Below are 23,270 nucleotides of genomic sequence, written 5' to 3' on the forward strand. Positions count from 1 at the left end.
AACAGGCAAGCCAAGGGCAAGATGCCATTTGTGCAAAGCAAGCGGCCGGGTGATTTAAATCAACCAGCAAGTTCTGGAAATTCGTAACTTACGGCCTATCACTCCAGCACAGGGTTGTGAATCTTTGGAATTATCTGCCCCAAAGTGCTGTGGATGCTCTGTTGTTGAGTATATTCAAGGCTGAGACATAGATTTTTGGACACCAGAGGAATTAAGGGATATGGGGATAGGGCAGGAAAGTGGAGTTAATGTGGACGATCAGCCATGATCTTATTGAATGGCAGAGCAGGCTTGAGGGGCAGTGTGGCCTACTCCTGCTCCCAATTCTTATGTTCTTATCCCCTGAATTTGCTGGCCAATTTCCGCATTAATAACTTTATGCATCATTAAAACACTTATTTCTCCAGCAAGATTTGATCCAAAACCCCTTTCCCCAATTTATTTTAACAGAAGGAAAGCTGTAATCCTAAACAGGTAGGTACTGTGAAATATGCTGAACAATGCCATGAATGATATTGAAAGAGAGCCACTTTTATGTTAAGCTCGGAGTTGTAACCTAAGTTTACCATTGAAAATTGGGTCTTCCAATTTTACTGTAATCCTGGACAGCTCCATCTGAAAATGAAACACCTGAAAAGTGACAGTACTTGGTGGGATGGTTTGGTTTCTCAGTCCTGATTGCTATCCAGTCATCTATACTGGAAACTAGCATTCTATGGACATCAAGTGAGGCAGGATTGGGCCGCTGTCTATAGAACAGCACCAGTGAGGATTCACCGTATTCCAGAGAAGAGAGAAAACCAGCAGAGAAAATTAGTGAGATTCCCTTCTTTTAGACATCCTCTACTCAATTTCCTCTCTTTCTCTTGTTCCACATTCTTCATGTGCAAACCCAGATAGCGAGTAATGACAGGCAATTCAGTTGTGGGAGGTATCACAGTCAAGTCTGATCTTGTCTTCATCCAAAGACAAGTTAACAATGCAGATTTTCCCTTCCCTTACCCAATGCCAATTATAGCACCCAATCACTACCGTCAGCTAAGCTCCGCTACAAGAAACCACATCAGATCCTGCAGAGAGGAATGTTTTCACTCATGGGGGAATCTAGAACAAGGGGGCATAATTTCAGAATAAGGCATCACCCATTTAAAACTGAGATGAGGAGGAATTGCTTTGCTCTGAGGGTTGTAATCTGTGGAATTCTCTGCCCCAGAGAGCTGTGGAGGCTGGGTCATTGAATAGATTTAAGGCGGAGATAGATAGATTTTTGAGCGATAAGGGAGTAAAGGGTTATGGGAAGCAGGCAGGGAAGTGCAGTTGAGTCCATGATCAGATCAGCCATGATCTTATTGAATGGTGAAGCAGACCCGAGGGGCCAAATGGTCTACTCCTCCTCCTATTTCTTATGTTTTTCTGAACTAATTGGAGACCTACTTGTCTAGATACGGTGCATTTACTGACCAACATATGAATTATGATTCTATTCAATTAGAGGGTGCATCACTGCACACTGAACTGAATCTCTAGTGAGGCTAATTTCAAGATGGTTGACAAGCACTCTGAATAACCTGTTATCGAAAACAGCATTGCGGTATTAACCAGAAACCGTTGCCATCATGCATCTCTGCAAGCTCCTGGCATTGTCTACCTATCGCCACTCTTGTCAGGACACTGACTCTTGACACATTTTTCTATATTAATGACACAATATAATTGCAAATTGTTGTTGTTTGTTGGAACATTGGAGCAGAAGTATCCTCAATTTATACCTGATCGATGTTTGCCTATAACTTTGGGAAAAATAAGTCAAACAATAGACAATTCAGTGAAACAGTAGACTGACGCACCAATACACCAGGTTACAAAATCACATAAGTGCAGGTTTACATAAGAACATAAGAAATAGGAGCAGCAGGAGGTCATATGATTTAATACGATCATGGCTGATCCGATCATGGAGTCAGGTCCACTTCCCTGCCCGCTCCCCATTACAACCTTCAGAGAAGAAATTCCTCCTCATCTCAGTTTTAAATGGGCGGCCCCTTATTCTAAGATTATGCCCCCAAGTTCTAGTTTCCCCTATCAGTGGAAACATCCTCTCTGCATCCACCTTGTCAAGCCTCCTCATAATCTTATACGGTGCGAGAAGATCACCTGTCATTCTTCTGAATTCCAATGAGTAGAGGCCCAACCTTCCTCATAAGCCAAACCCCTTATCTCCGGAATCAACCTAGTGAACCTTCTCTGAACTGCCTCCAAAGCAAGAATATCCTTTCGTAAATATGGAAACCAAAACTGTACATAGAAACATAGAAAATAGGTGCAGAAGTAGGCCATTCGGCCCTTCGAGCCTGCACCACCATTCAATAAGATCATGGCTGATCATTCACCTCAGTACCCCTTTCCTGCTTTCTTTCCATACCCCTTGATCCCTTTAGCCTTAAGGGCTATATGTAACTCACTCTTGAATATATCCAATGAATGGCATCAACAACTCTGTGGTAGAGAATTCCACAGGTTAACAACTCCGTGAAGAAGTTTCTCCTCATCTCAGTCCTAAATGGTTTACCCCTTATCCTTACACTGTCCCCTGGTTCTGGACTTCCCCAACATCGGGAACATTCTTCCTGCATTTAACCTGTCCAGTCCCGTCAGAATTTTATGTTTTTATGAGATCCCCTCTCATCTTTCTAAACTCCAGTGAATACAGGCCCAGTCGAGCCAGTCTCTCTTCATATGTCAGTCCTGCCATCCCGTGAATCAGTCTGGTGAACTTTCGCTGCACTCCCTCAATAGCAAGAACATCCTTCCTCAGATTAGGAGAGCAAAACTGAACACAATATTCCAGGTGAGGCCTCACCAAGGCCCTGTATAACTGTAACAAGACTTCCCTGCTTTTATACTCCATCCCCTTTGCAATAAAGGCCAAGATTCCATTGGCCTTCCTGATCACTTGCTGTACCTACATACTATCCTTTGATGTTTCATGCACAAGTACTCCCAGGTCCCACTGTACTTTGCAATTTTTCTCCATTTAAATAATAACTTGCTTTTTGATTTTTTTTCTGCCAAAGGTGCATGACCTCACACTTTCCAAGTATTGTGCACACTCACTTAGCCTGTCTATGTCCTTTTGCAAATTTTTTGTGTCCTCCTCACACATTGTTTTTCCTCCCATCTTTGTATGATCAGCAAACTTGGCTACGTTACACTCGGTCTCTTCTTCCAAGTCGTTAATATATTTTATAAATAGTTGGGGTCCCAGCACTGATCTCTGCGGCACCCCACTAGTTACTGATTGCCAACCCAAGAATGAACCATTTATCCCAACTCTCTGTTTTCTGTTAGTTAGCCAATCCTTTATCCATGCTAATATATTACCCCCAACCCCGTGAACTTTTATCTTATGCAGTAACCTTTTATGTGACACCTTGTCAAATGTCTTCGGGAAGTCCAAATACACCACATCCACTGGTTCCCCTTCATCCACCCTGTTTGTTACATCCTCAAAGAATTCCAGCAAATTTGTCAAACATGACTTCCCCTTCATAAATCCATGTTGACTCTGCCTGACCGAATTTTGCTTTTCCAAATGTCCTGCTACTACTTTTTTAATAATGGACTCCAACATTTTCCCAACCACAGATGTTAGGCTAACTGGTCTATAGTTTCCTGCTTTTTGTCTGCCTCCTTTTTTAAATAGGGGCGTTACATTTGCAGTTTTCCAATCTGCTGGAACCTCCCCAGAATCGAGGGAATTTTGGTAAATTACAACCAATGCATCCACTATCCCTGCCACTACTTCTCTTAAGACCCTAGGATGCAAGCCATCAGGTCCAGGGGATTTATCCGCCTTTAGTCCCATTATCTTACTGAGTACCACCTCCTTCGTGATGGTGATTGTGTTTATGCCCATGATTTGCCAACATGAATTCAATTTAGGCACTTTCATAGCCTAGTGATAGATTTATTAAAATGGTTTTCACCCAGCCTGCTTTGATGTACCTCCCAGCATCAGGTTACAGAACAAATTAGTGGTCAACCTGCTGCGTTCAGTCACAGATGTTGGATCTAGTATGGGGAACAAAAATAACTAAAAAATAAATTACAAACTGACTTGAATTGAACCAAACACCATGTTAAAATGTTGTAGTATTATTCAGGAGTGTGCATGCATATAGGCTGACAGAAGCAGTGAAAAAAGGAAAGTTATCCCAAAACAGAAATCAGCAATAACTAGGTGAGTAATGTCAGTTACTGTCAATAGGAGAAATTTAAATGAAATGTTTCAGAGATGAGATGGATCTCTTGTTCTTCTGGAATGATGCATCAGTCCTCATCTAGAATTCAAAATGCTAAATGCAGATTTACACATTCTCTGACGGTGATACAGCACTTACACTGCAATACTTTCCACCCAGGGTCAAATATTACATCGAGTCTACAGCATAGAAACAGGCCATTTGACCCAACTGATCTATGCTGGCATTTATGTTCCACGCAATCCTCCTCCCATCCCTCTTCATCTAACCCAATTAGCATACCCTGCTATTCCTTTCTCCCTCATGTGTTTATCTAGCTTCCCCTTAAATGCATCTATGCTATTTGCCTCAACTACTTGTGGTAGTGCATTCCACATTATTACCAGTCTTTGGGTAAAATAGTTTCTCCTGAATTCCCTATTGGATTTATTAGTGACCATCTTATATTTATGACCTCTAGTTTTGGTCATCCCCACAAATAGAAACATTTTCTTCAAACCTCAATCAGGTCACCTATTAGCCTTTTTTTTTCTAGATTAAAACAGAGCCCCAACCCGTTCAATCTTTTTGATGGTTAACACCTCTCAGTTCTGGTATCATCCTTATGAATCTTTTTAGCATCTTCTCCAATGCCTCCTTTTCATTCTTGTTAAAGTTCTTAGAATAAGGTAGTTTCTGTATTAATGTAAGATTTTAATATAAAAGACATTTTTGAATATCATATGGTTGTTTGTGTTTTTTCCAGTTTCCAATTTTTCGAATTAAAATCACATTTCCGAAGTATAATTACACATTATTTGAACCATTGCAATACTGAAAAGGGATGACATTATTTATCTATTTGACCTTGCACCCTAGAGATCTGTACTCAGTACAGCAGAAGAGCACTAGTTAAGAATCGAGTTCTACTAAGTGCTTCCTTGGTAATCAAAACACCAAACCAATTCCTGCTGTAGCTCTGACTTTCACGGGTCCTTTTCATAGCAGTGCACATTAAACATTGTAGCTTTCAATATAAATATAATATGTTACCTCCAAAATACTAATGTACCCACTCTAATATTAGTGTCTGAACAACAAATGTTATGTAGATTGTAATGAAAGATGTTCAGATGCTAACTTGCGTCATTCTACAGGCAGGTATGCATAATTTTCCCCAGGAACCAAATTAGCAGTCATTCGATTTTTTTTCACTCGAATCTTAGAACATGTATACTGTACATCTGAATAAATAATTTTAACTCCACAATCAGTATAATAATATCTGTAATGTTGAACATTAAATGTTTAAATTTCCTAAGGCAAATGAAAAAAGTACAGGTTACATCTAAAAAGCAAAACTGACAGATAACCAATTATTTACTTACCAGGAAGCAATACATATTCACTGCAGTTTTCTAAATTACATAAACTAATCTCAACCTAACAATTTTTCCCTCCAACACCTTCCCTTTCCTCATTCCTGGAGTCCAAAATGTCCTGGTATTCTCAATGGAAATGTTAAATGATGTTTCACAATCACAAGTGAAAACAGAAAATTGGAATGATGATGCCTTACCCTTCCTACCGGAGAACCACAGCATACAGTGGCGAAACATGGCAACAGCCGGTCAAATTACTATTACAATCAGTAAGAAAAAGCAATGATGACACAGAAATGAAGGATAGAGAACACAAATAATGCAGATGGAAGAAATTGTAGGTTTGTAGGACATAAGCCTCCACCGTAAAGCCAAATGCTGCTTTCAGCTTTCCTGTTAATGCACATCTGCAGTCCTAAGTAGAGACACAACCCTGCTCGGCTCAGTCGCTGTCCTGCCCAGGCTGCCACAGTCCTCACACAGCAGAGCAGCAGTTAAAAGAACACCCAGCAGTTCAGACTAATGCAAACAGATACGAACACTGTTTTTCCCTTGATAACTTAACCTTCATTTTTATGTATTATCCAAATCCCGGTGAAAACGATTCCTTGTCTAACATGTTTTTAATCCAATGCAGCCAAACACCCACTGTTCTAACCTGCAGATCATTAAGATCCAGAATTTTCAACACAGTCTGATGTGTGTTTCACAAATACTGTCAAAATTCCTTTTCACACACAAAATTCCAAGCATCAGTTGTCGTCCAATATCTCTACAGAGTGCTTTCTGTCTTTCAAATGGAAGTCCGAATCTCTCTGGTTCTCACCTTGAAAATGGAATGTCTTCTGATCCACTGTGACTGTGAAGGTGCTGTCATCCTCATCGTCTATACCAATCACGGCTCCCTGTGAAACAAAGAGACCAAAAAGCCTGGTGAAGCAAGCAGTGACATCATCAGCCTACTGCACTGGAATGTTCACAGCCTGCAAAGGTAGAGGGAGATACCAAACACTGCAGAACATCAGATTCACGTGCAGCAGCCCTTCCTGAGAGATTTCATTGAAAATTCAAAGCGCAAAAATGTCTTAACATGCTTGCAGTTCTTTTTATAGATGGAAAATGTGTAAAATAAATAATTCATCAGTGAAGCTAAAATAATTCAGCAGTAGCATGTCCATTGCAGGTTTCACAAACATTTCTAACCAGTGCACAAGAGAATGATCAATGTCTTTCAAACATTAACTCTAAAGAAAAGATAGGCAGTCATCAAGTTGATCATTATTGTTGCAGTTATGTATAAATATTTTTGCATTCAAATACTATAAAAAGAATCAAACTGAAAATGTCCTCAACAAAGGCAGAAATCTACACTGTATTAATAAATCTCTTTCTTTTACATTTTCAATGTGCTCTTAGCAGAGATCCAATTGTGATCAGTCTGGATACAATATGCAGCTTCAGAAATTCTGATCTGCTGATTTGTGTTTGATGCTAAATAGCAGTTTCCATTGGTCAAGTCTGATTTTTTTTTAAATGGCTTAAGCCAGTCTATCATAAGGAGATATCATTAAATTCCACCTTTACTGCAGTGATAAAATACATACATCACAGAAATTATAAGTTAACATTTAATGTTAAATAAATGTTATATTATTGAAAGCAGCAAACACAGCAGATCAGTCACCATGTTTGGAGATAAGTTAACATTTTGGGTTAACGGGGGAATTTTGAAGGGCCCGTGCCTAAAATGTTTTCTCCACACCTGCTGTCTGACCTGTGCAACCAGCATTTTCAGCTTTTGTTTCATATTTTCAGCATCTGCAGTTTTTTGCTGACATTAAGGTTGTTTTTCTCCAAAATATCAGCAAATCTTTCAATTACAGTGTAATTAATTAACAAACTCCGCTTTTGCTGCAACTTTCCCGAAAAGCATCCTGAGGTGTTTATTGTGCAGGGGGCGGGAGGTTGGTGGTGGGAAGGACTGGAATGACAGAGGGGTGGATGAGTTGGAGTTTATGTATGGTACAGTTTGAGAGGCAATGGAAGGATGCGTTGAAGAAATCAAGCTGGGAAAGCACTTTTGAACTGAAGCCACTGTTGTACTCTTCTTCCTTCACACATCTAGGGCAGTGCTGCGCCATATGTGCAAGGTCAAGATTTGGGGACTCTCGATCAATAAACATATAAAGATTGATCCTCAGTGTCCATGCACCTAGCGGGGAACCACGCCTGCCAGTAGTGTGCTCGTAGAATTGGTTCTGTAGACTGCACCCCAAATATTGGCCATCCCCTCATCCATAACACTATGTTACACAGAAACAAGCTAAAACATTTCAGAATCCTCGCCTGGAAGCTGCTTTAAAAAATATTTGTTCTCGGGATGTGAGTGATACAGGCAAGGTCACACTTAATGCTCATCCATAGTTGCTATGAGAAGGTGGTGGTGGATCTTCTCCTTGAACTGCTGTAGTCCTTGCACGGGTGGTCATCCCATGATGAGGTTAGGTAGGGAATTCCACGATAATGACCCAGCGACAATGAAGAAATGGCGATGTGTGTCCAAGGTAGTATGGTGTGCAAGTTGGAGGGAGTCTGTGTAATGGCGATCCCATGATGTCCTTCTATTGTTCTCAATAGCAAAGATCACAGATTTGGGAGGTAATGTTCAAATAAACTTGGCGAGTTGCTGTAGTACAATCTTTAGGGGGCATAGATTTAAAGTAATTGGGAGGTGGTTTAGAGGGGATTTGAGAGGAAATTTCTTCACCTGGAGAGTGGTGGGGGTCTGGAACTCACTGCCTGAAAGGGTGTAAAAGATACTTGGATGTGCACTTGAAGTGCCGTAACCTACAGGGCTACGGACCAAGAGCTGGAAAGTGGGATTAGGCTGGATAGCTCTTTGTCGGCCAGCACGGACACGATGGACCGAAATGACCTCCTTCCGTGCTGTAAAATTCTATGATTCTATACATACTGTAGCCACAAAGTGCCAGTGGTGGAGGGAAGGATTCTGAGATCAGTGTCAGGTGCCCCAATCAAGCGGATTGCTTTGTTCTGAATAGCGTTGAACTTCAAGTGTTCTTGTAGCTGCACCCATCTAGGTAGGTGTGTGGCGAATATTCCATCCCACTTCTGACAGAGTGAACAGAAATGGAGGGCTTGGGAGGCGAGCCAATTGTCGTAGAGTACCTAAGCTCTGCCCTGCTCTTGCATCCACACTATTGAAATGGCTGAAACTGCTGCGGTTAAAGAAGATGGCTCACCACCGCCTTCTCAAGGGCAATTAGGAATGGGCAATAAATGCTGGCATTGCCAGCGATGCCCACATCCCGTGAATTAATTTTTTTTAAATGGTTAGTCTAGTTACCATTCTAGTCAATAGTGACCCCCAGGATATGTTGTTGGAGTACTTGGCAATGGTGGTGTCATTGAAGGTCAGACAGAGGTGACTGGGCCTTTTCTTCTTGAAAATGGTCATCTATGTGGTATGAACACTCCACATGTATGCTGACAACTCTCGGCTCTAACTCCCCATTGCATCTCTCAACCTACCTGTGTTGTCATCCTTGCCTTTGTTACCCCAGACTAGACTATTCCAATACTCATCTGGTCAAGCTCCCAACCTCCTCCCTCCATAAACTTCAGCTCATCCAGAAGGCTGTCGCCTGTATGTTATCCCACATCAAGTCCTGCTCACCCATCACTACTGTCCTACATTGGCTCCCAATCTCTTGCAAAAACCTCCATGGCCTTGCTCATTTCTATCTCTGTCACCTTCTCCAGGCATAAAAGCCCCTCACCCCCATGCTAAGCTTTATTTTCTGTAACTCTGGCCTCCTGCTTTCCCCTTCCATTCTACCCACATATAGCACGGAAAGCAAGAGACCTAGTACTGAGACCTGTGGAATCCCACTGGAAACAGACTTCCAATCACAAAAATATCCATCGACCATTACCCTTTGCTTCCTGCCACTGAGTCAATTTTGGATCCAACTTGTCACTTTCCTTTGGATCCCATGGGCTTTTACTTTTCTGATTAGTCTGCCATGTGGGACCTTGTCAAGAGCCTTGCTAAAATCCAACTTCATCAAATGTGCTAACCTCATCGACCCTCCTTGTTACCGCCTCAAAAAATTCAATCAAGTTCAGGTATGACCTTCTCTTAACAAATCCATGCTGGCCATCCTTGATCAATCCATGCCTTTCTAAATGACAATTAATAGTGCCCCTCAGAATTTTTTTTCCAATAATTTGCCCACCACCGAGGGTAGGCTGACTGGCCTGTAATTACTCGGTCTAGTGGTCCAGCCCTTTCTCCCTTTTTAAACAACGGTACGTTAGCTGTCCTCCAGTACCACACCTGCATCCAGAGAGGATGGGAAAATGATGGTCAGAGCCTCTGCTATTTCCTCCCTTCCCTCTCTTAACAGGCTGGGATACATTTCATTCCAGCCTAGCGATTTATCTACTTTAAAAGGTGCTAAACCACTTAATACTTCGTCTTTCACTAGGTTTATCCCATCCAATATTTCACACTCCTCCTCCTTAACTACAATGTCTGCACTGTCCCTCTCTTCTGTGAAGACAGACACAAAGTATTCATTCAGAACCATACCCACGTCTTCCGCCTCCACACACCAGTTACATTTTTGGTCTCTAATAGGCCCTACTCTTTACTTCGTTATCCTCTTGCTCTTTAAGTAATTAGAAAGCATTATTGGGTTTCCCTTGATTTTACTTGCCAATATTTTTTCATGCGAGGCGTGAGGGGAACACTGATGGGTGTAGGGACAAAGCTGAATATTAGGAAGTGGCATAATGTTGAGGGAACAAGCAATGGGGAAGAGGAGGCACCATAGGTGTGGATGATATGTTAGGTAGTCAGAGGGAAAGGATGTTGGGGCAGAGGGGAACATTGCAGGGCTGATGGAGATATTAGGGTGACGCAAAATAGGGGTTAGGAGGAGCAATGTTAGAAGTAAGCAATAGAGGGGAGGGAACAGCAGGAGAGAGTAAGAGTTATGGGCTTTGGAAGCAGACATGGGCAAGATAATTAATTTGAGCTCCACCACTTCACATTGCTTGCGGTACAACGAGAAAGTGCGACCTGTTCACCTCAGCAGATCCCTTCCCCGTCACACCATCTACCAGATCCAATTTAAAAGATAAAATAGACAAAAGAAGAAAATGACACAAACACGCAAGGGCAGACAAATAGACCAAGCAAACAATAGACAGCAAGAAGCAGAACAGGACAGAAAGACACAGTGAACCAGAGATCAAGCTAGGCCCACATTGAAGAATTAACACAAAAGCAACACAGGTAAGTAACCTGTATGCTCTGATTTCCCATGAGTAATGTCAAGGGAGATCCACGACTGCATAAAAAAAATGTATATGAATTTACTGTCCTGAAGTCTAGAATTGAACAAATATCCTGGCGGCTTCTACACAAATTTGGGCAAGAGTTGAAATATAAAGGGAAAAAGTTGAAAATCTGAAATAAAAACTAAAAAAAAATGGTCGAGATACACAGCAGGTCCATTCGCATCTGATAAAAGAAAAAAAATGTTAATGCTTCAGTTACAGATCCTGTGTCAGAACAAAGGGTCTCTTCATGAAACATTTCATCTCTTTTCAGATGTTATTAGGCATGGTGTGTATTTCAAGGGTTTTCAGTTTTTATTTTTCACCCAGGATGTCTGGTAAGAGTCCAATTGCATCTGTACAATCCTTTACAATATAATCTAGTGCCCCAAATCACTCCTTTCTGCAGAGTGCTTGCTGCACTTAGTCTGGAACTGGACTGTCACCGGCAAGTCAGCAGGACGTTGATTCATTAGCACCTAATCAGAAATTAAATATGGAGGCAATCTCATCTGGTTGTACTCTACTCGCTGGAGCAAACTTCCCAGATAACGTTGCTGCAGACTGCACATAAAAGGAGTTTGCAGATGGAACTGCTACAACAACTTGCCTGGATAAGTGCATCTGCAACAACTCTCAAGAAGCTCAACACCATCCCAAGACAAAGCTGTCACATGGGAGCAGCACCTCCAGGTTCCCCTTCAAGTCACACACTATCCTGACTTGGGACATATATCACTGTTCCTTCATTGCCATGCCTTCATCATCACTGGGTCAAAATCCTGGAACTCCCTACCAAACAGCACTGTGGGAGTACCTTCACCACGCAGACTGCAACAATTCAAGGCAGCAGCTCACCAGCACTTTCTCAAGAAAACTCGGGATGGGCAATAAATGCTGACCTTGCTAACAGCTCCCATATCCCAAGAATGAATTAATACAAAACTGAGATCGACCATGGTATCTTTGCATCACCACATTTAACTGGAAAGCAGTCTTGGTGTTAAACTCAAAAAATAAGCTTTACTGAAGGATGCCTTGGTCAGTCTGCCATAAGGGCCCTGAACGAGCCTCAAAGAAAACTACTCATCTATATCCTCATTATCTTCCTCATCTTTAGAAGTGTCAAAACAAATCATTGCCCTTAACCAAAAAGAAGTTGTAGCAGGTAATTTTGTAGCTGCTCATGGTCCTTCAGACAAGGATGAGAGCAACACTGCTTGAACACCAGGCGAGACAGATGACTAAACTGAAACCGGTCACATTCTGGGACAAGATTTCAATGGCAAATATAAAAGAAAAGAAAGACTTGCATTTTTATAGCGCCTTTCACGACCACCGGAGATCTCATAGAGCTTTACAAAGTACTTTTGGAGTGTAGTCGTTGTTGTAATATGGGAAATACGGCAGCCAATTTGCGCACAGCAAGCTCCCACAAACAGCAATGTGATAATTGTTATATATGTAAACCTGTAAATACCATGTTTAACCAATAGAGGACTCATCCCCTGGAGTCCCAAGGGATCCCACAATCCCTTGGGAGCACCTGTACATAAGGAGGCCTCACAGGCTGGAGAGACACTCTGGAGACCTGAATAAAGGACTACGGTCACACGTTACTTTGAGCTCACAGTATCTGGTCAAATTCTTTCTGCAAGATATAACAATAAATGACCAGATAATCTGTTTTTGTTATGTTGATTGAGGGATAAATATTTGGCAGGACACTGGGGATAACTCCCCTGCTTTTCTTCGAACTAGTGCCATGTGATCTTTTACGTCCACCTGAGAAAGCAGATGGGGCCTCGGTTTAACGTCTCAGCCGAAAGACGGCACCTCCGACAGTACAACACTCCCTCAGTACTGCACTGGAGTGTCAGCCTAGATTTGTATGCTCAAGTCCCTGGAGTGAGACTTCTGACCAGAGGCAGGTGTGCTACCCACTGAGCCACAGCTGACACTGCATGGACACAATGCACCTTTTTGGTGTCAGCCTTAGCTCACCACAGAGTCAGAAGGTTGTAAGTTCAAGCCCCACTTCAGAGACTTGAGCACATAACCTAGGCTACCATTTCAGTGCAGTACTGAGGGAGTGCTGCATTATAAGAGGTGTCATATTTCGGTGAGACATCAAGCGGAGACCCTGTCTGCCCTCTCAGATGGGTGTAAAAGATTCTATGACACTATTCAAAAAAGAGCTTGGGAGTTCTCCTCGTGTCCTGTTTATCCCTCAAACAATATTGCTAAAACAATCTTATCATTTATTTCAATGGCTCTTCTTCAAAATAGTGCCATGGGATCATTTACATCCACCCAAGTGTGCAAACGGGCCTCGCTTTAAGGTCACATCCAAAAGACAGCATCTCCGACAGTGCAGTACTCCCTCAGTACTGCACTAGATGTCGGCCTAGATTTTGGTGCTCAAGTCTCTGGAGTGGGACTCGAACCCACAACCTTCTGACTGAGAGGAGAGGGTGCTACCCACTGAGCCACAGCTGACACTTGGTGGCATCTTGTGTGCACAAATTGGCTGCCATGTTGCCTCCATTAGAACGGTGACTGCCATTCAAAAATACTTAAATGACTGTGTAGCACTTTGAGATGTCCCAAGAACATGAAATGCGTTTCTTTCGGTTTTTAAATAAGAATCCTCAAGGCTGACTCCTCTAACTCTCTAGGGCTGGGTTTGAATCCAGTCCAGGTGGATGGGATTAAACTCTTCAGGTTTGTTAGTTGTAAGAATGCAATGTCAAAGTGCTTCTAATTTAGCACTAATTGACAATCTCACTCAGGCTAGTGTGGGAAACGGAAACATTTCACACAGCATTCGAGAGTCCACCAGCAGCAGTTGAGGCTAAGGCACATTGGTCGAGCAGAGTAGAGACCCAAGTTCAATTCATATTGGAGCTCCAATGCACCATACCACAGATTGAAATGAACATAGTATTGTTCATATTACCCAAATTGCATATATGTAGAAGTGCAGAACAGAGGTCAAGCAATTAATCTGTACATTTTGACAAAACGGTACTAGGAACAAATCACATGCCACTTCCCCTGTCCCACTTGGGGCATTGTGTGCAACCCTGAGAATTAAGTATCGGGAAAGGATAGAGATAACAATAAAAGCAGAAGATTAGTCACCCAACAAGGTTAAACAGAACAACCTTTTAAGTTCCAATATAAAATATTTATCATTTTATCTATTCATGAAAACGGAATGTCATGACTTTCATTGCATTATTAACGACCAACATGGATGTTCTTACATTTTGTATCTAAGTATAAAACTACTTTCAGCAGCTACATCTTTCATATAGCTCACACTTTCAGCTAGCAAGCAACACAATGGGGCATGAACTAATACATTTAAATGTTACTCAAAGCAAACCAAGGCAGTTATTAAATTGAAACTCCACTTAAAGCTGATTCTTAAATGAACAGATTAAAAGGATCAAATTATATATTTTTTATACTAGTCGTTTTCCAATGGCATTGTACAAGGGAGTCAGACCAAGTGGCTTCAGGTTAAGAGGGCATGGGATCATTGGACGAGGTCATGCAGATGTAATTGAGTGGCAGTTTTGATCTCCTTACCCAAGGATATACTTGCCTTAGAGGGGGTGCAACAAAGGTTCACCAGACTGATTCCTGGGATGGAGGGATTGTCCTATGAGAGGAGATTGAATAGACTAGATCTATAGGGGCCAAAAGTGCCCACCACCCAAAATGGGGTGCACCCTCCATTTTTTAAAGTTTTTCTCCACCACAACCCATGCAGTGGAGATGCCATCGAAATTCGGCACTGTTTATTTTCGGTCAGGGCGGACATTGTGGCGGCTGAAGGGCGGAGGTGTCCTTGCAGTGGGTCAGCCGCCCGACCAGTCATCAGCACTGTGCTGATACATAACAACGTCCCTTCCCTTCAGTTAAAGGGGAGGGCCATTGCGAGTTCTGGCCACCAGAGAGTGTGTGGTGCTGCTAGGCTGCCTGTTGGCGGTCCGGTCGAACCCGGGGGCATAACTGTCGGGCCGACCTGGCAGTCAGCCGACAAAATCAGATGGCGTTGCAGGCAGCGCTCACTCCCCTTTAAGGGCAGCCAACAAGAAGTGCACCAACAGAAAAAGCTGCCAGGGGCACCGACCGGCGACGGCGCTACTCCCGCGGGGCAATTCCGCAAAAGGGATATCTCCCGGGGAACAATTTCGGCAAGGGGTCGACGGGTGCACGCCGTGGCAGGAAAACGGGCAGAGCGGTCACATACACCGCTCCAACCTTGAGGAACGGCAATGTTTAAAATGGCGGCCCCTCCGCGGAGACTCGACGGCCATTCCGTGCCGCCCCATGGCCGCTGCTTTCAAGCGGCCAGAGGCCTTATAGGAAGGAGCAATTTCGGCCCCATATTCTCTAAAGTTTAAAAGAATGAGAGGTGATCACATTGAAACATATAAAAAGGGGCTTGACAGGGTACATACAACATGCTGGGAGGATGTTTCCCTTTGCTGGAGAGTGTAGGACTAGGGTTCAGTCTCAGAATCAGGGGTCGGTCATTTAGGACTGACATGAGGAGACATTTTTTCACTCAAAGGGTTGTGAATATTTGGAATTCTCTACCCTGAAGGCTGTGGATGCCCAGTTGTTGAGTATACTCATGACAGAGATTGATACATTTTTGGATACTAAGGGAAGCAAGGAATGTGGGAATAGTCCGGAAAAATGGAGTTGAGGTGGATGATCAGACATGATCTTATTGAATGGTGGAGCAGGCTAGAAGGGCCGAATGGCCTACTCCTGCTCCTAAGATTTTAATGTTAATCGCTTACATCTAGTGGGACAGAGATTCTAATTGCTAACACCAAAGAGATAGCAACAGTTTCTATAGGTATATAAAAAGGAAAAGGGTGGCTAAAGTAAATGTTGGTCCCTTAGAGGACGAGACTGGGGAATTAGTAATGGGAACATGGAGATGGCAGAAACTCTGAACAAATATTTTGTATCATCATAGGCAGTCCCTCGGAATCGAGGAAGACTTGCTTACACTCCTAAAATATATGAGTTCTTTGTTGGTTGAACAGTCCAACACGAGAGCCACACAACCTGCCACAGGTGGGACAGATATTCGTCGGGGGCGGTGGCACGGATTTACCACACGCTCCTTCCACTGCCTGCGCCTTACCTCTTCACGCTTGCAGTGTTGTGCACTTTCTCCACCCAGGGCAGTCTTCGGCCAGGGTCTCCCAGGTGTCAGTGGTGATGTCGCACTTCACCAAGGAGGCTTTGAGGGTGTTCTTGTAACGTTTCCGCTGCCCACCTTTGGCTCGTTTGCCATGAAGGAGCTCCGCTTGGAGCAGTTGCTTCAGGAGTCTCGTGTCTGGCATGCGAACTACATGGCCTGCCCAGCGGATCTGATCGAATGTGGCTAGTGCTTCAATGCTGGGGATGTTGGCCTGGGCGAGGACACTGATGTTGGTGCGTCTCTCCCGTGGGATTTGCAGGATCTTGCGGAGACATTATTGGTGATATATCTCCAGCGACTTGATGTGTCTTCTGTACAGCATCCATGCCTCTGATCCATTCAGGAGGGCGGGTATTACTACAGCCCTGTAGACCATGAGCTTGGTGGTAGATTTGAGGGCCTGGTCTTCGAACACTCTTTTCCTCAGGCAGCCGAAGGCTGCACTGGCGCACTGGAGGCGATGTTGAATCTCCGCATCAATTTCTGCCTTTGTTGACAAGAGGCTCCTCAGTGTCCTTGATTAGTGTTCTTTACGGTGTCCTTGGTCAGTCTTTATGGTAGAGGACACTAACAATATCCCAACAGTGGATAGTCTGGGGCTATAGCGGGGAGGAACTTAACACAATCACAATGACTAAGGAGATGGTACTCAGTAAGATAATGGGACCAAAGGCAGATAAATCCCCTGGATCTGATGGCCTGCATCCTAGGGTCTTAAGCGATGTAGTGGAAGGGATTGGAGATGCATTGGTTATAATTTACCAAAATTCCCTGGATTTTGGGGCGGTCCCAGCAGATTGGAAAACTGCAAATATAACGCCCCTATTTAAAAATGGAGGCAGACAAAAAGCAGAAAATGAATGACCAGTTAGCCTAACATCTGTGGTTGGGAAAATGTTGGAGCCCATTATTAAAGAAGCAGTAGCAGGGCATTTGGAAAAGCAAAATTCGGTCAGGCAGAGTCAGCATGGATTTATGAAGGGGAAGTCATGTTTGACAAATTTGCTGGAATTCTTCGAGAATATAACGAACAGGGTGGATAAAGGGGAACCAGTGGATGTGGTGTATTTGGACTTCCAGAAGGCATTTGACAAGGTGCCACATAAAAGGTTACTGCACAAGATAAAAGTTCATGGGATTGGGGATAATATATTAGCATGGATAGAGGATTGGCTAACTAACAGAGAATAGAGAGTCGGGATAAATGGTTCATTCTCTGATTGGCAACCAGTAACTAGTGGGGTGCCGCAGGGATCAGTGCTGGGACCCCAACTATTTACAATCTATATTAACGACTTGGAAGAAGGGACAGAGTGTAATATAGCCAAGTTTGCTGACGATACAAAGATGGGAGGAAAAGCAATGAGCGAGAAGGACACAAAAAATCTGCAAAAGGACATAGAAAGGCTAAGTGAGTGGGCAAAAATATGGCAGATGGAGTATAATGTTGGAAAGTGTGAGGTCATGCACTTTGGCAGAAAAAATCAAAGAGCAAGTTATTATTTAAATGGAGAAAGATTGCAAAGTGCCGCAGTACAGTGGGACCTGGGGGTACTTGTGCATGAAACACAAATGGATAGTATGCAGGTACAACAAGTGATCAGGAAGGTCAATGGTATCTTGGCCTTTATTGCAAAGGGGAGTATAGAAGCAGGGAAGTCTTTCTACATCTATATAAAGGTATTGGTGAGGCCACACCTGGAATACTGCATGCAGTTTTGGTTTCCATACTTACGAAAGGATATACTTGCTTTGGAGGCAGTTCAGAGAAGGTTCACTACGTTGAATCTGGGGATGAGAGGGTTGACTTATGAGGAAAGGTTGAGTAGATTGGGCCTCTAATCATTGGAATTCAGAAAAATGAGAGGTGATCTAATCGAAACGTATAAGATTATGAGGGGGCCTGACATGGTGGAAGCAGAGAGGATGTTTCCACTGATGGGGGATGTTGTGTATCTGTAAAGCATGCACTCCCATGTTCCGCCACCAGGGGGTGCATCCCCTGAAGTCCCAAGGGATCCCAGCATCCCTTGGGAGCACTGTATATAAGTCGGCCCCTAAGGCCTGTTCCTCACTCTGGAGTGTCTTAATAAAGACTGAGGTCACTGTTACTTTAACCTCCCTGTGTGCAGTCTCATCTGTGTTAGGAACAAAATAGGGGAGACTAGAACTAGAGGGCACAATCTTTGAATAAGGGACCGCCCATTTAAAACAGAGATGAAGAGAAATTTCTTCTCTCAGAGGGTTGTAAATCTGGAATTCACTGCCTCCGAGAGCTGTGGAAGCTGGGACATTGAATAAATTTAAGGCAGAAATAGAGTGTTTCTTAAACGATAAGGAGATAAGGGGTTATGGGGAGCGGGCAGGGAAGTGGAGCTGAGTCCATGATTAGATCAGCCATGATCTTATTGAATGGCAGAGCAGGCTCGAGGGGCCATATGGCCTACTCCTATTTCTTATGTTCTTATGTTCTTATGTTCTTATGTTCTTATGTTCTTATGTTCTTATGTTCTTATGTTCTGTTCAAAGGCAGAATATTATCTGAATGGTGACAGATTAGGAAAAGGGGAGTTGCAACGAGACCTGGGTGTCATGGTACATCAGTCATTCAAAGTTGGCATGCAGGTCTCCGGTGTCCCTGATGACTACGTGTGCGGGAAGTGTATCCGCCTCCAGCTCCCAACGGTCCGCGTTGCGGAATTGGAGCTGAGGGTTGATTCACTCTGGAGCATCCACGATGCTGAGAATGACGTGAGTAGCACGTGTAGCGAGTAGCACGTGGTCTTACCGCAGGTGAAGGGTCCACAGCCAGTTAGGGAATGGAAGACCAGCAGGAAGAGCAGTGCAAGGAAGGTAGTGCAGGGGTCCCCTGCGGTCATCCCCCTGCAAAACAGATACACTGCTTTGAGTACTGTTGAGGGGGATGACTCATCATCAGGGGAGGACAGCAGCAGCCAAGTTCATGGCATTGTGGCTGGCTCTGCTGCACAGGAGGGCAGGAAAAAGTGTGGGAGAGCGATAGTGATAGGGGATTCAATTGTAAGGGGAATGGATAGGCATTTCTGCGGCCGCAACCGAGACTCCAGGATGGTATGTTGCCTCCCTGGCGCAAGGGTCAAGGATGTCTCGGAGCGGGTGCAGGACATTCTGAAAAGGGAGGGTGAACACCCAGTTGTCGTGGTGCACATTGGTACCAACGACATAGGTTAAAAAAAGGGATGAGGTCCTACGAGAGGAATTTAAGGAGCTAGGAGCTAAATTAAAACGTAGGACCTCAAAAGTAGTAATCTCGGGATTGCTACCAGTGCCACGTGCCAGTCAGAGTAGGAATCGCAGGATAGCTCAGATGAATAAGTGTCTTCAACAGTGGTGCAGCAGGGAGGGATTCAAATTCCTGGGGCATTGGAACCGGTTCTGGGGGAGGTGGGACCAGTACAAACCGGACGGTCTGCACCTAGGCAGGACCGGAACCAATGTCCTAGGGGGAGCGTTTGCTAGTGCTGTTGGGGAGGAGTTAAACTAATATGGCAGGGGGATGGGAACCAATGCAGGGAAGACAGAGGGAAACAAAATGGAGACAAAAGCAAAAGACAGAAAGGAGATGAGTAAAAGTGGAGGGTAGAGAAACTCAAGGCAAAAAACAAAAAGGGCCACTGTACAGCAAAATTCTAAAGGGTCAAAGTGCAATAAAAAGGCAAGCATGAAAGCTCGGTGCCTCAATGCAAGGAGCATTCGGAACCTAGGAGAGGACTCTGAGCGAGTTAGAGTGGGTGAGAGCTCAGATGAACGGGACCCCAAGAAAGAATGCAAAAGGCAGGAGGCAACAGAGCAGAGTAGCACTGGGGTAAGTGTAAACCACAAGGTGATAGGAAGGGACAATATGTATGAATATAAAGGGGCTGCAGGAGGGGTCAAAACTAAAAATCATGGTTTAAAAACTAGTATTAAAACACTCTACCTAAACGCACGCAGCATTCGAAATAAAGTAAATGAGTTGATGGCACAAATCATTACAAATGGGTATGATTTGGTGGCCATTACAGAAACGTGGTTGCAGGGTGGCCAAGACTGGGAATTAAACATACAGGGGTATCTGACAATTCGGAAAGATAGACAAGAAGGGAAAGGAGGTGAGGTAGCTCTGTTAATAAAGGATGATATCAGGGCAATTGTGAGGAGACGATATTGGCTCTAATGAACAAAATGTTGAATCATTGTGGGTGGAGATTAGAGATAGTAAGGGGAAAATGTCACTGGTGGGCGTAGTTTATAAGCCCCCAAATAATAACTTCACGGTGGGGCGGGCAATAATCAAGGGAATAATGGAGGCATGTGAAAAAGGAACGGCAGTAATCATGGGGGATTTTAACCTACATATCGATTGGTCAAACCAAATCGCACGGGGTAGCCTTGAGGAGGAATTCATAGAATGCATACAGGATTGTTTCTTAGAACAGTATGTTACAGAACCTACAAGGGAGCAAGCTATCTTAGATCTGGTCCTGTGTAATGAGACAGGAATAATAAACGATCTCCTCGTAAAAGATCCTCTCGGAATGAGTGATCACAGTATGGTTGAATTTGTAATACAGATTGAGGATGAGGAAGTAGTGTCTCAAACGAGCGTACTATGTTTAAACAAAGGGGACTACAGTGGGATGAGGGCAGAGTTGGCTAAAGTAGACTGGAAACACAGACTAAACGGTGGCACAACTGAGGAACAGTGGAGGACTTTTAAGGAGCTCTTTCATAGTGCTCAACAAAAATATATTCCAGTGAAAAAGAAGGGCGGCAAGAGAAGGGATAACCAGCCGTGGATAACCAAGGAAATAAAGGAGAGTATCAAATTAAAAACCAATGCATATAAGGTGGCCAAGGTTAATGGGAAAATAGAGGATTGGGAAAATTTTAAACAACAGCAAAGAATGACTAAGAAAGCAATAAAGAAAGGAAAGATAGATTACGAAGGTAAACTTGCGCAAAACATAAAAACAGATAGTAAAAGCTTTTACCGATATATAAAACGGAAAAGAGTGACTAAAATAAATGTTGGTCCCTTAGAAGATGGGAAATGTGGAAATGGCTGAGACCTTAATCAATTATTTTGCTTCGGTCTTCACAGTGGAAGACACAAAAACCATGCCAAAAATTGCTGGTCACAGGAATGTGGGAAGGGAGGACCTTGAGATAATCACCATCACTAGCGGGGTAGTGCTGGACAGGCTAATGGGACTCAAGGTAGACAAGTCCCCTGGTCCTGATGAAATGCATCCCAGGGTATTAAAAGAGAAGGCGGAAGTTATAGCAGATGCATTTGTTATAATCTACCAAAATTCTCTGGACTCTGGGGAGGTACCAGCGGATTGGAAAGCAGCTAATGTAACGCCTCTGTTTAAAAAAGGGGGCAGACAAAAGGCAAGTAACTATAGGCCGGTTAGTTTAACATCTGTAGTGGGGAAAATACTTGAAGCTATCATTAAGGAAGAAATAGCGGGACATCTGGATAGGAATAGTGCAATCAAGCAGATGCAGCAAGGATTCATGAAAGGGAAATCATGTTTAACTAACTTACTGGAATTCTTTGAGGATATAACGAACATGGTGGATAGAGGTGTACCGATGGATGTGGTGTATTTAGATTTCCAAAAGGCATTCGATAAGGTGCCACACAAAAGGTTACTGCAGAAGATAAAGGTACGCGGAGTCAGAGGAAATGTATTAGCATGGATAGAGATTTGGCTAGCTAACAGAAAGCAGAGTCAGGATAAATGGGTCCTTTTCGGGTTGGAAATCGGTGGTTAGTGGTGTGCCACAGGGATCGGTGCTGGGACCACAACTGTTTACAATATATATAGATGACCTGGAAGAGGGGACAGAGTGTAGTGTAACAAAATCTGCAGATGACACAAAGATTAGTGGGAAAGCGGGTTGTGTAGAGGACACAGAGAGGCTGCAAAGAGATTTGGATAGGTTAAGCGAATGGGCTAAGGTTTGGCAGATGGAATACAATGTTGGAAAATGTGAGGTCATCCACCTTTGAAAAAAAAATCAGTAAAAGGGAATATTATTTGAATGGGGAGAAATTACAACATGCTGCGGTGCAGAGGGACCTGGGGGTCCTTGTGCATGAATCCCAAAAAGTTAGTTTGCAGGTGCAGCAGGTAATCATGAAGGCAAATGGAATGTTGGCCTTCATTGCGAGAGGGATGGAGTACAAAAGCAGGGAGGTCCTGCTGCAACTTTATAGGGTATTGGTGAGGCCGCACCTGGAGTACTGCGTGCAGTTTTGGTCACCTTACTTAAGGAAGGATATACTAGCTTTGGAGGGGGTACAGAGACGATTCACTAGGCTGATTCCGGAGATGAAAGGGTTACCTTATGATGATAGATTGAATAGACTGGGTCTTTACTCGTTGGAGTTCAGAAACATTTAAAATAATGAAAGGGATAGACAAGATAGAGGCAGAGAGGTTGTTTCCACTGGTCGGGGAGACTAGAACTAGGGGGCACAGCCTCAAAATATGGGAGAGCCAATTTAAAACCGAGTTGAGAAATAATTTCTTCTCCCAGAGGGTTGTAAATCTGTGGAATTCTCTGCCCAAGGAAGCAGTTGAGGCTAGCTCATTGAATGTATTCAAATCACAGATAGATAGATTTTTAACCAATAAGGGAATTAAGGGTTACGGGGAGCGGGCAGGTAAGTGGAGCTGAGTCCATGGCCAGATCAGCCATGATCTTGTTGAATGGCGGAGCAGGCTCGAGGGGCTAGATGGCCTATTCCTGTTCCTAATTCTTATGTTCTTATGTTCTATGTAGGTATAGCAGGCGGTGAAGAAGGCAAATGGTATGTTGGCCTTCGTAGCAAGGGGATTTGAGTGTAGGAGCAGGAAAGTCTTACTGCAGTTGTATAGGGCCTTAATGAGGCCTCACCTGGAATATTGTGTTCAGTTTTGGTCTCCTAATCTGAGGAAGGACGTTCTTGCTATTGAGGGAGTGCAGCAAAGGTTCATCAGACTGATTCCCGGGATGGCAGGACTGACATAT

The 23,270-nt window shown here is 43.5% G+C and overlaps 1 protein-coding gene across 3 annotated transcripts in view; it reads right to left on the reverse strand.

Moving 5' to 3' along the window:
* osbpl9 (oxysterol binding protein-like 9) overlaps positions 1 to 23,270 on the reverse strand; it is a 238,513-nt gene that overhangs the window by 169,536 nt on the left and 45,707 nt on the right. For all 3 annotated transcript variants that reach the window (XM_070886876.1, XM_070886877.1, XM_070886875.1), the window contains exon 3: positions 6,450 to 6,528. In XM_070886876.1, the coding sequence (XP_070742977.1) occupies positions 6,450 to 6,528 (79 nt within the window). The remainder of the gene's footprint in view (positions 1 to 6,449; positions 6,529 to 23,270) is intronic.

Source organism: Pristiophorus japonicus, chromosome 8 (genome assembly GCF_044704955.1).
Source record: "Pristiophorus japonicus isolate sPriJap1 chromosome 8, sPriJap1.hap1, whole genome shotgun sequence".
NCBI classification, from domain to species: domain Eukaryota; kingdom Metazoa; phylum Chordata; class Chondrichthyes; family Pristiophoridae; genus Pristiophorus; species Pristiophorus japonicus.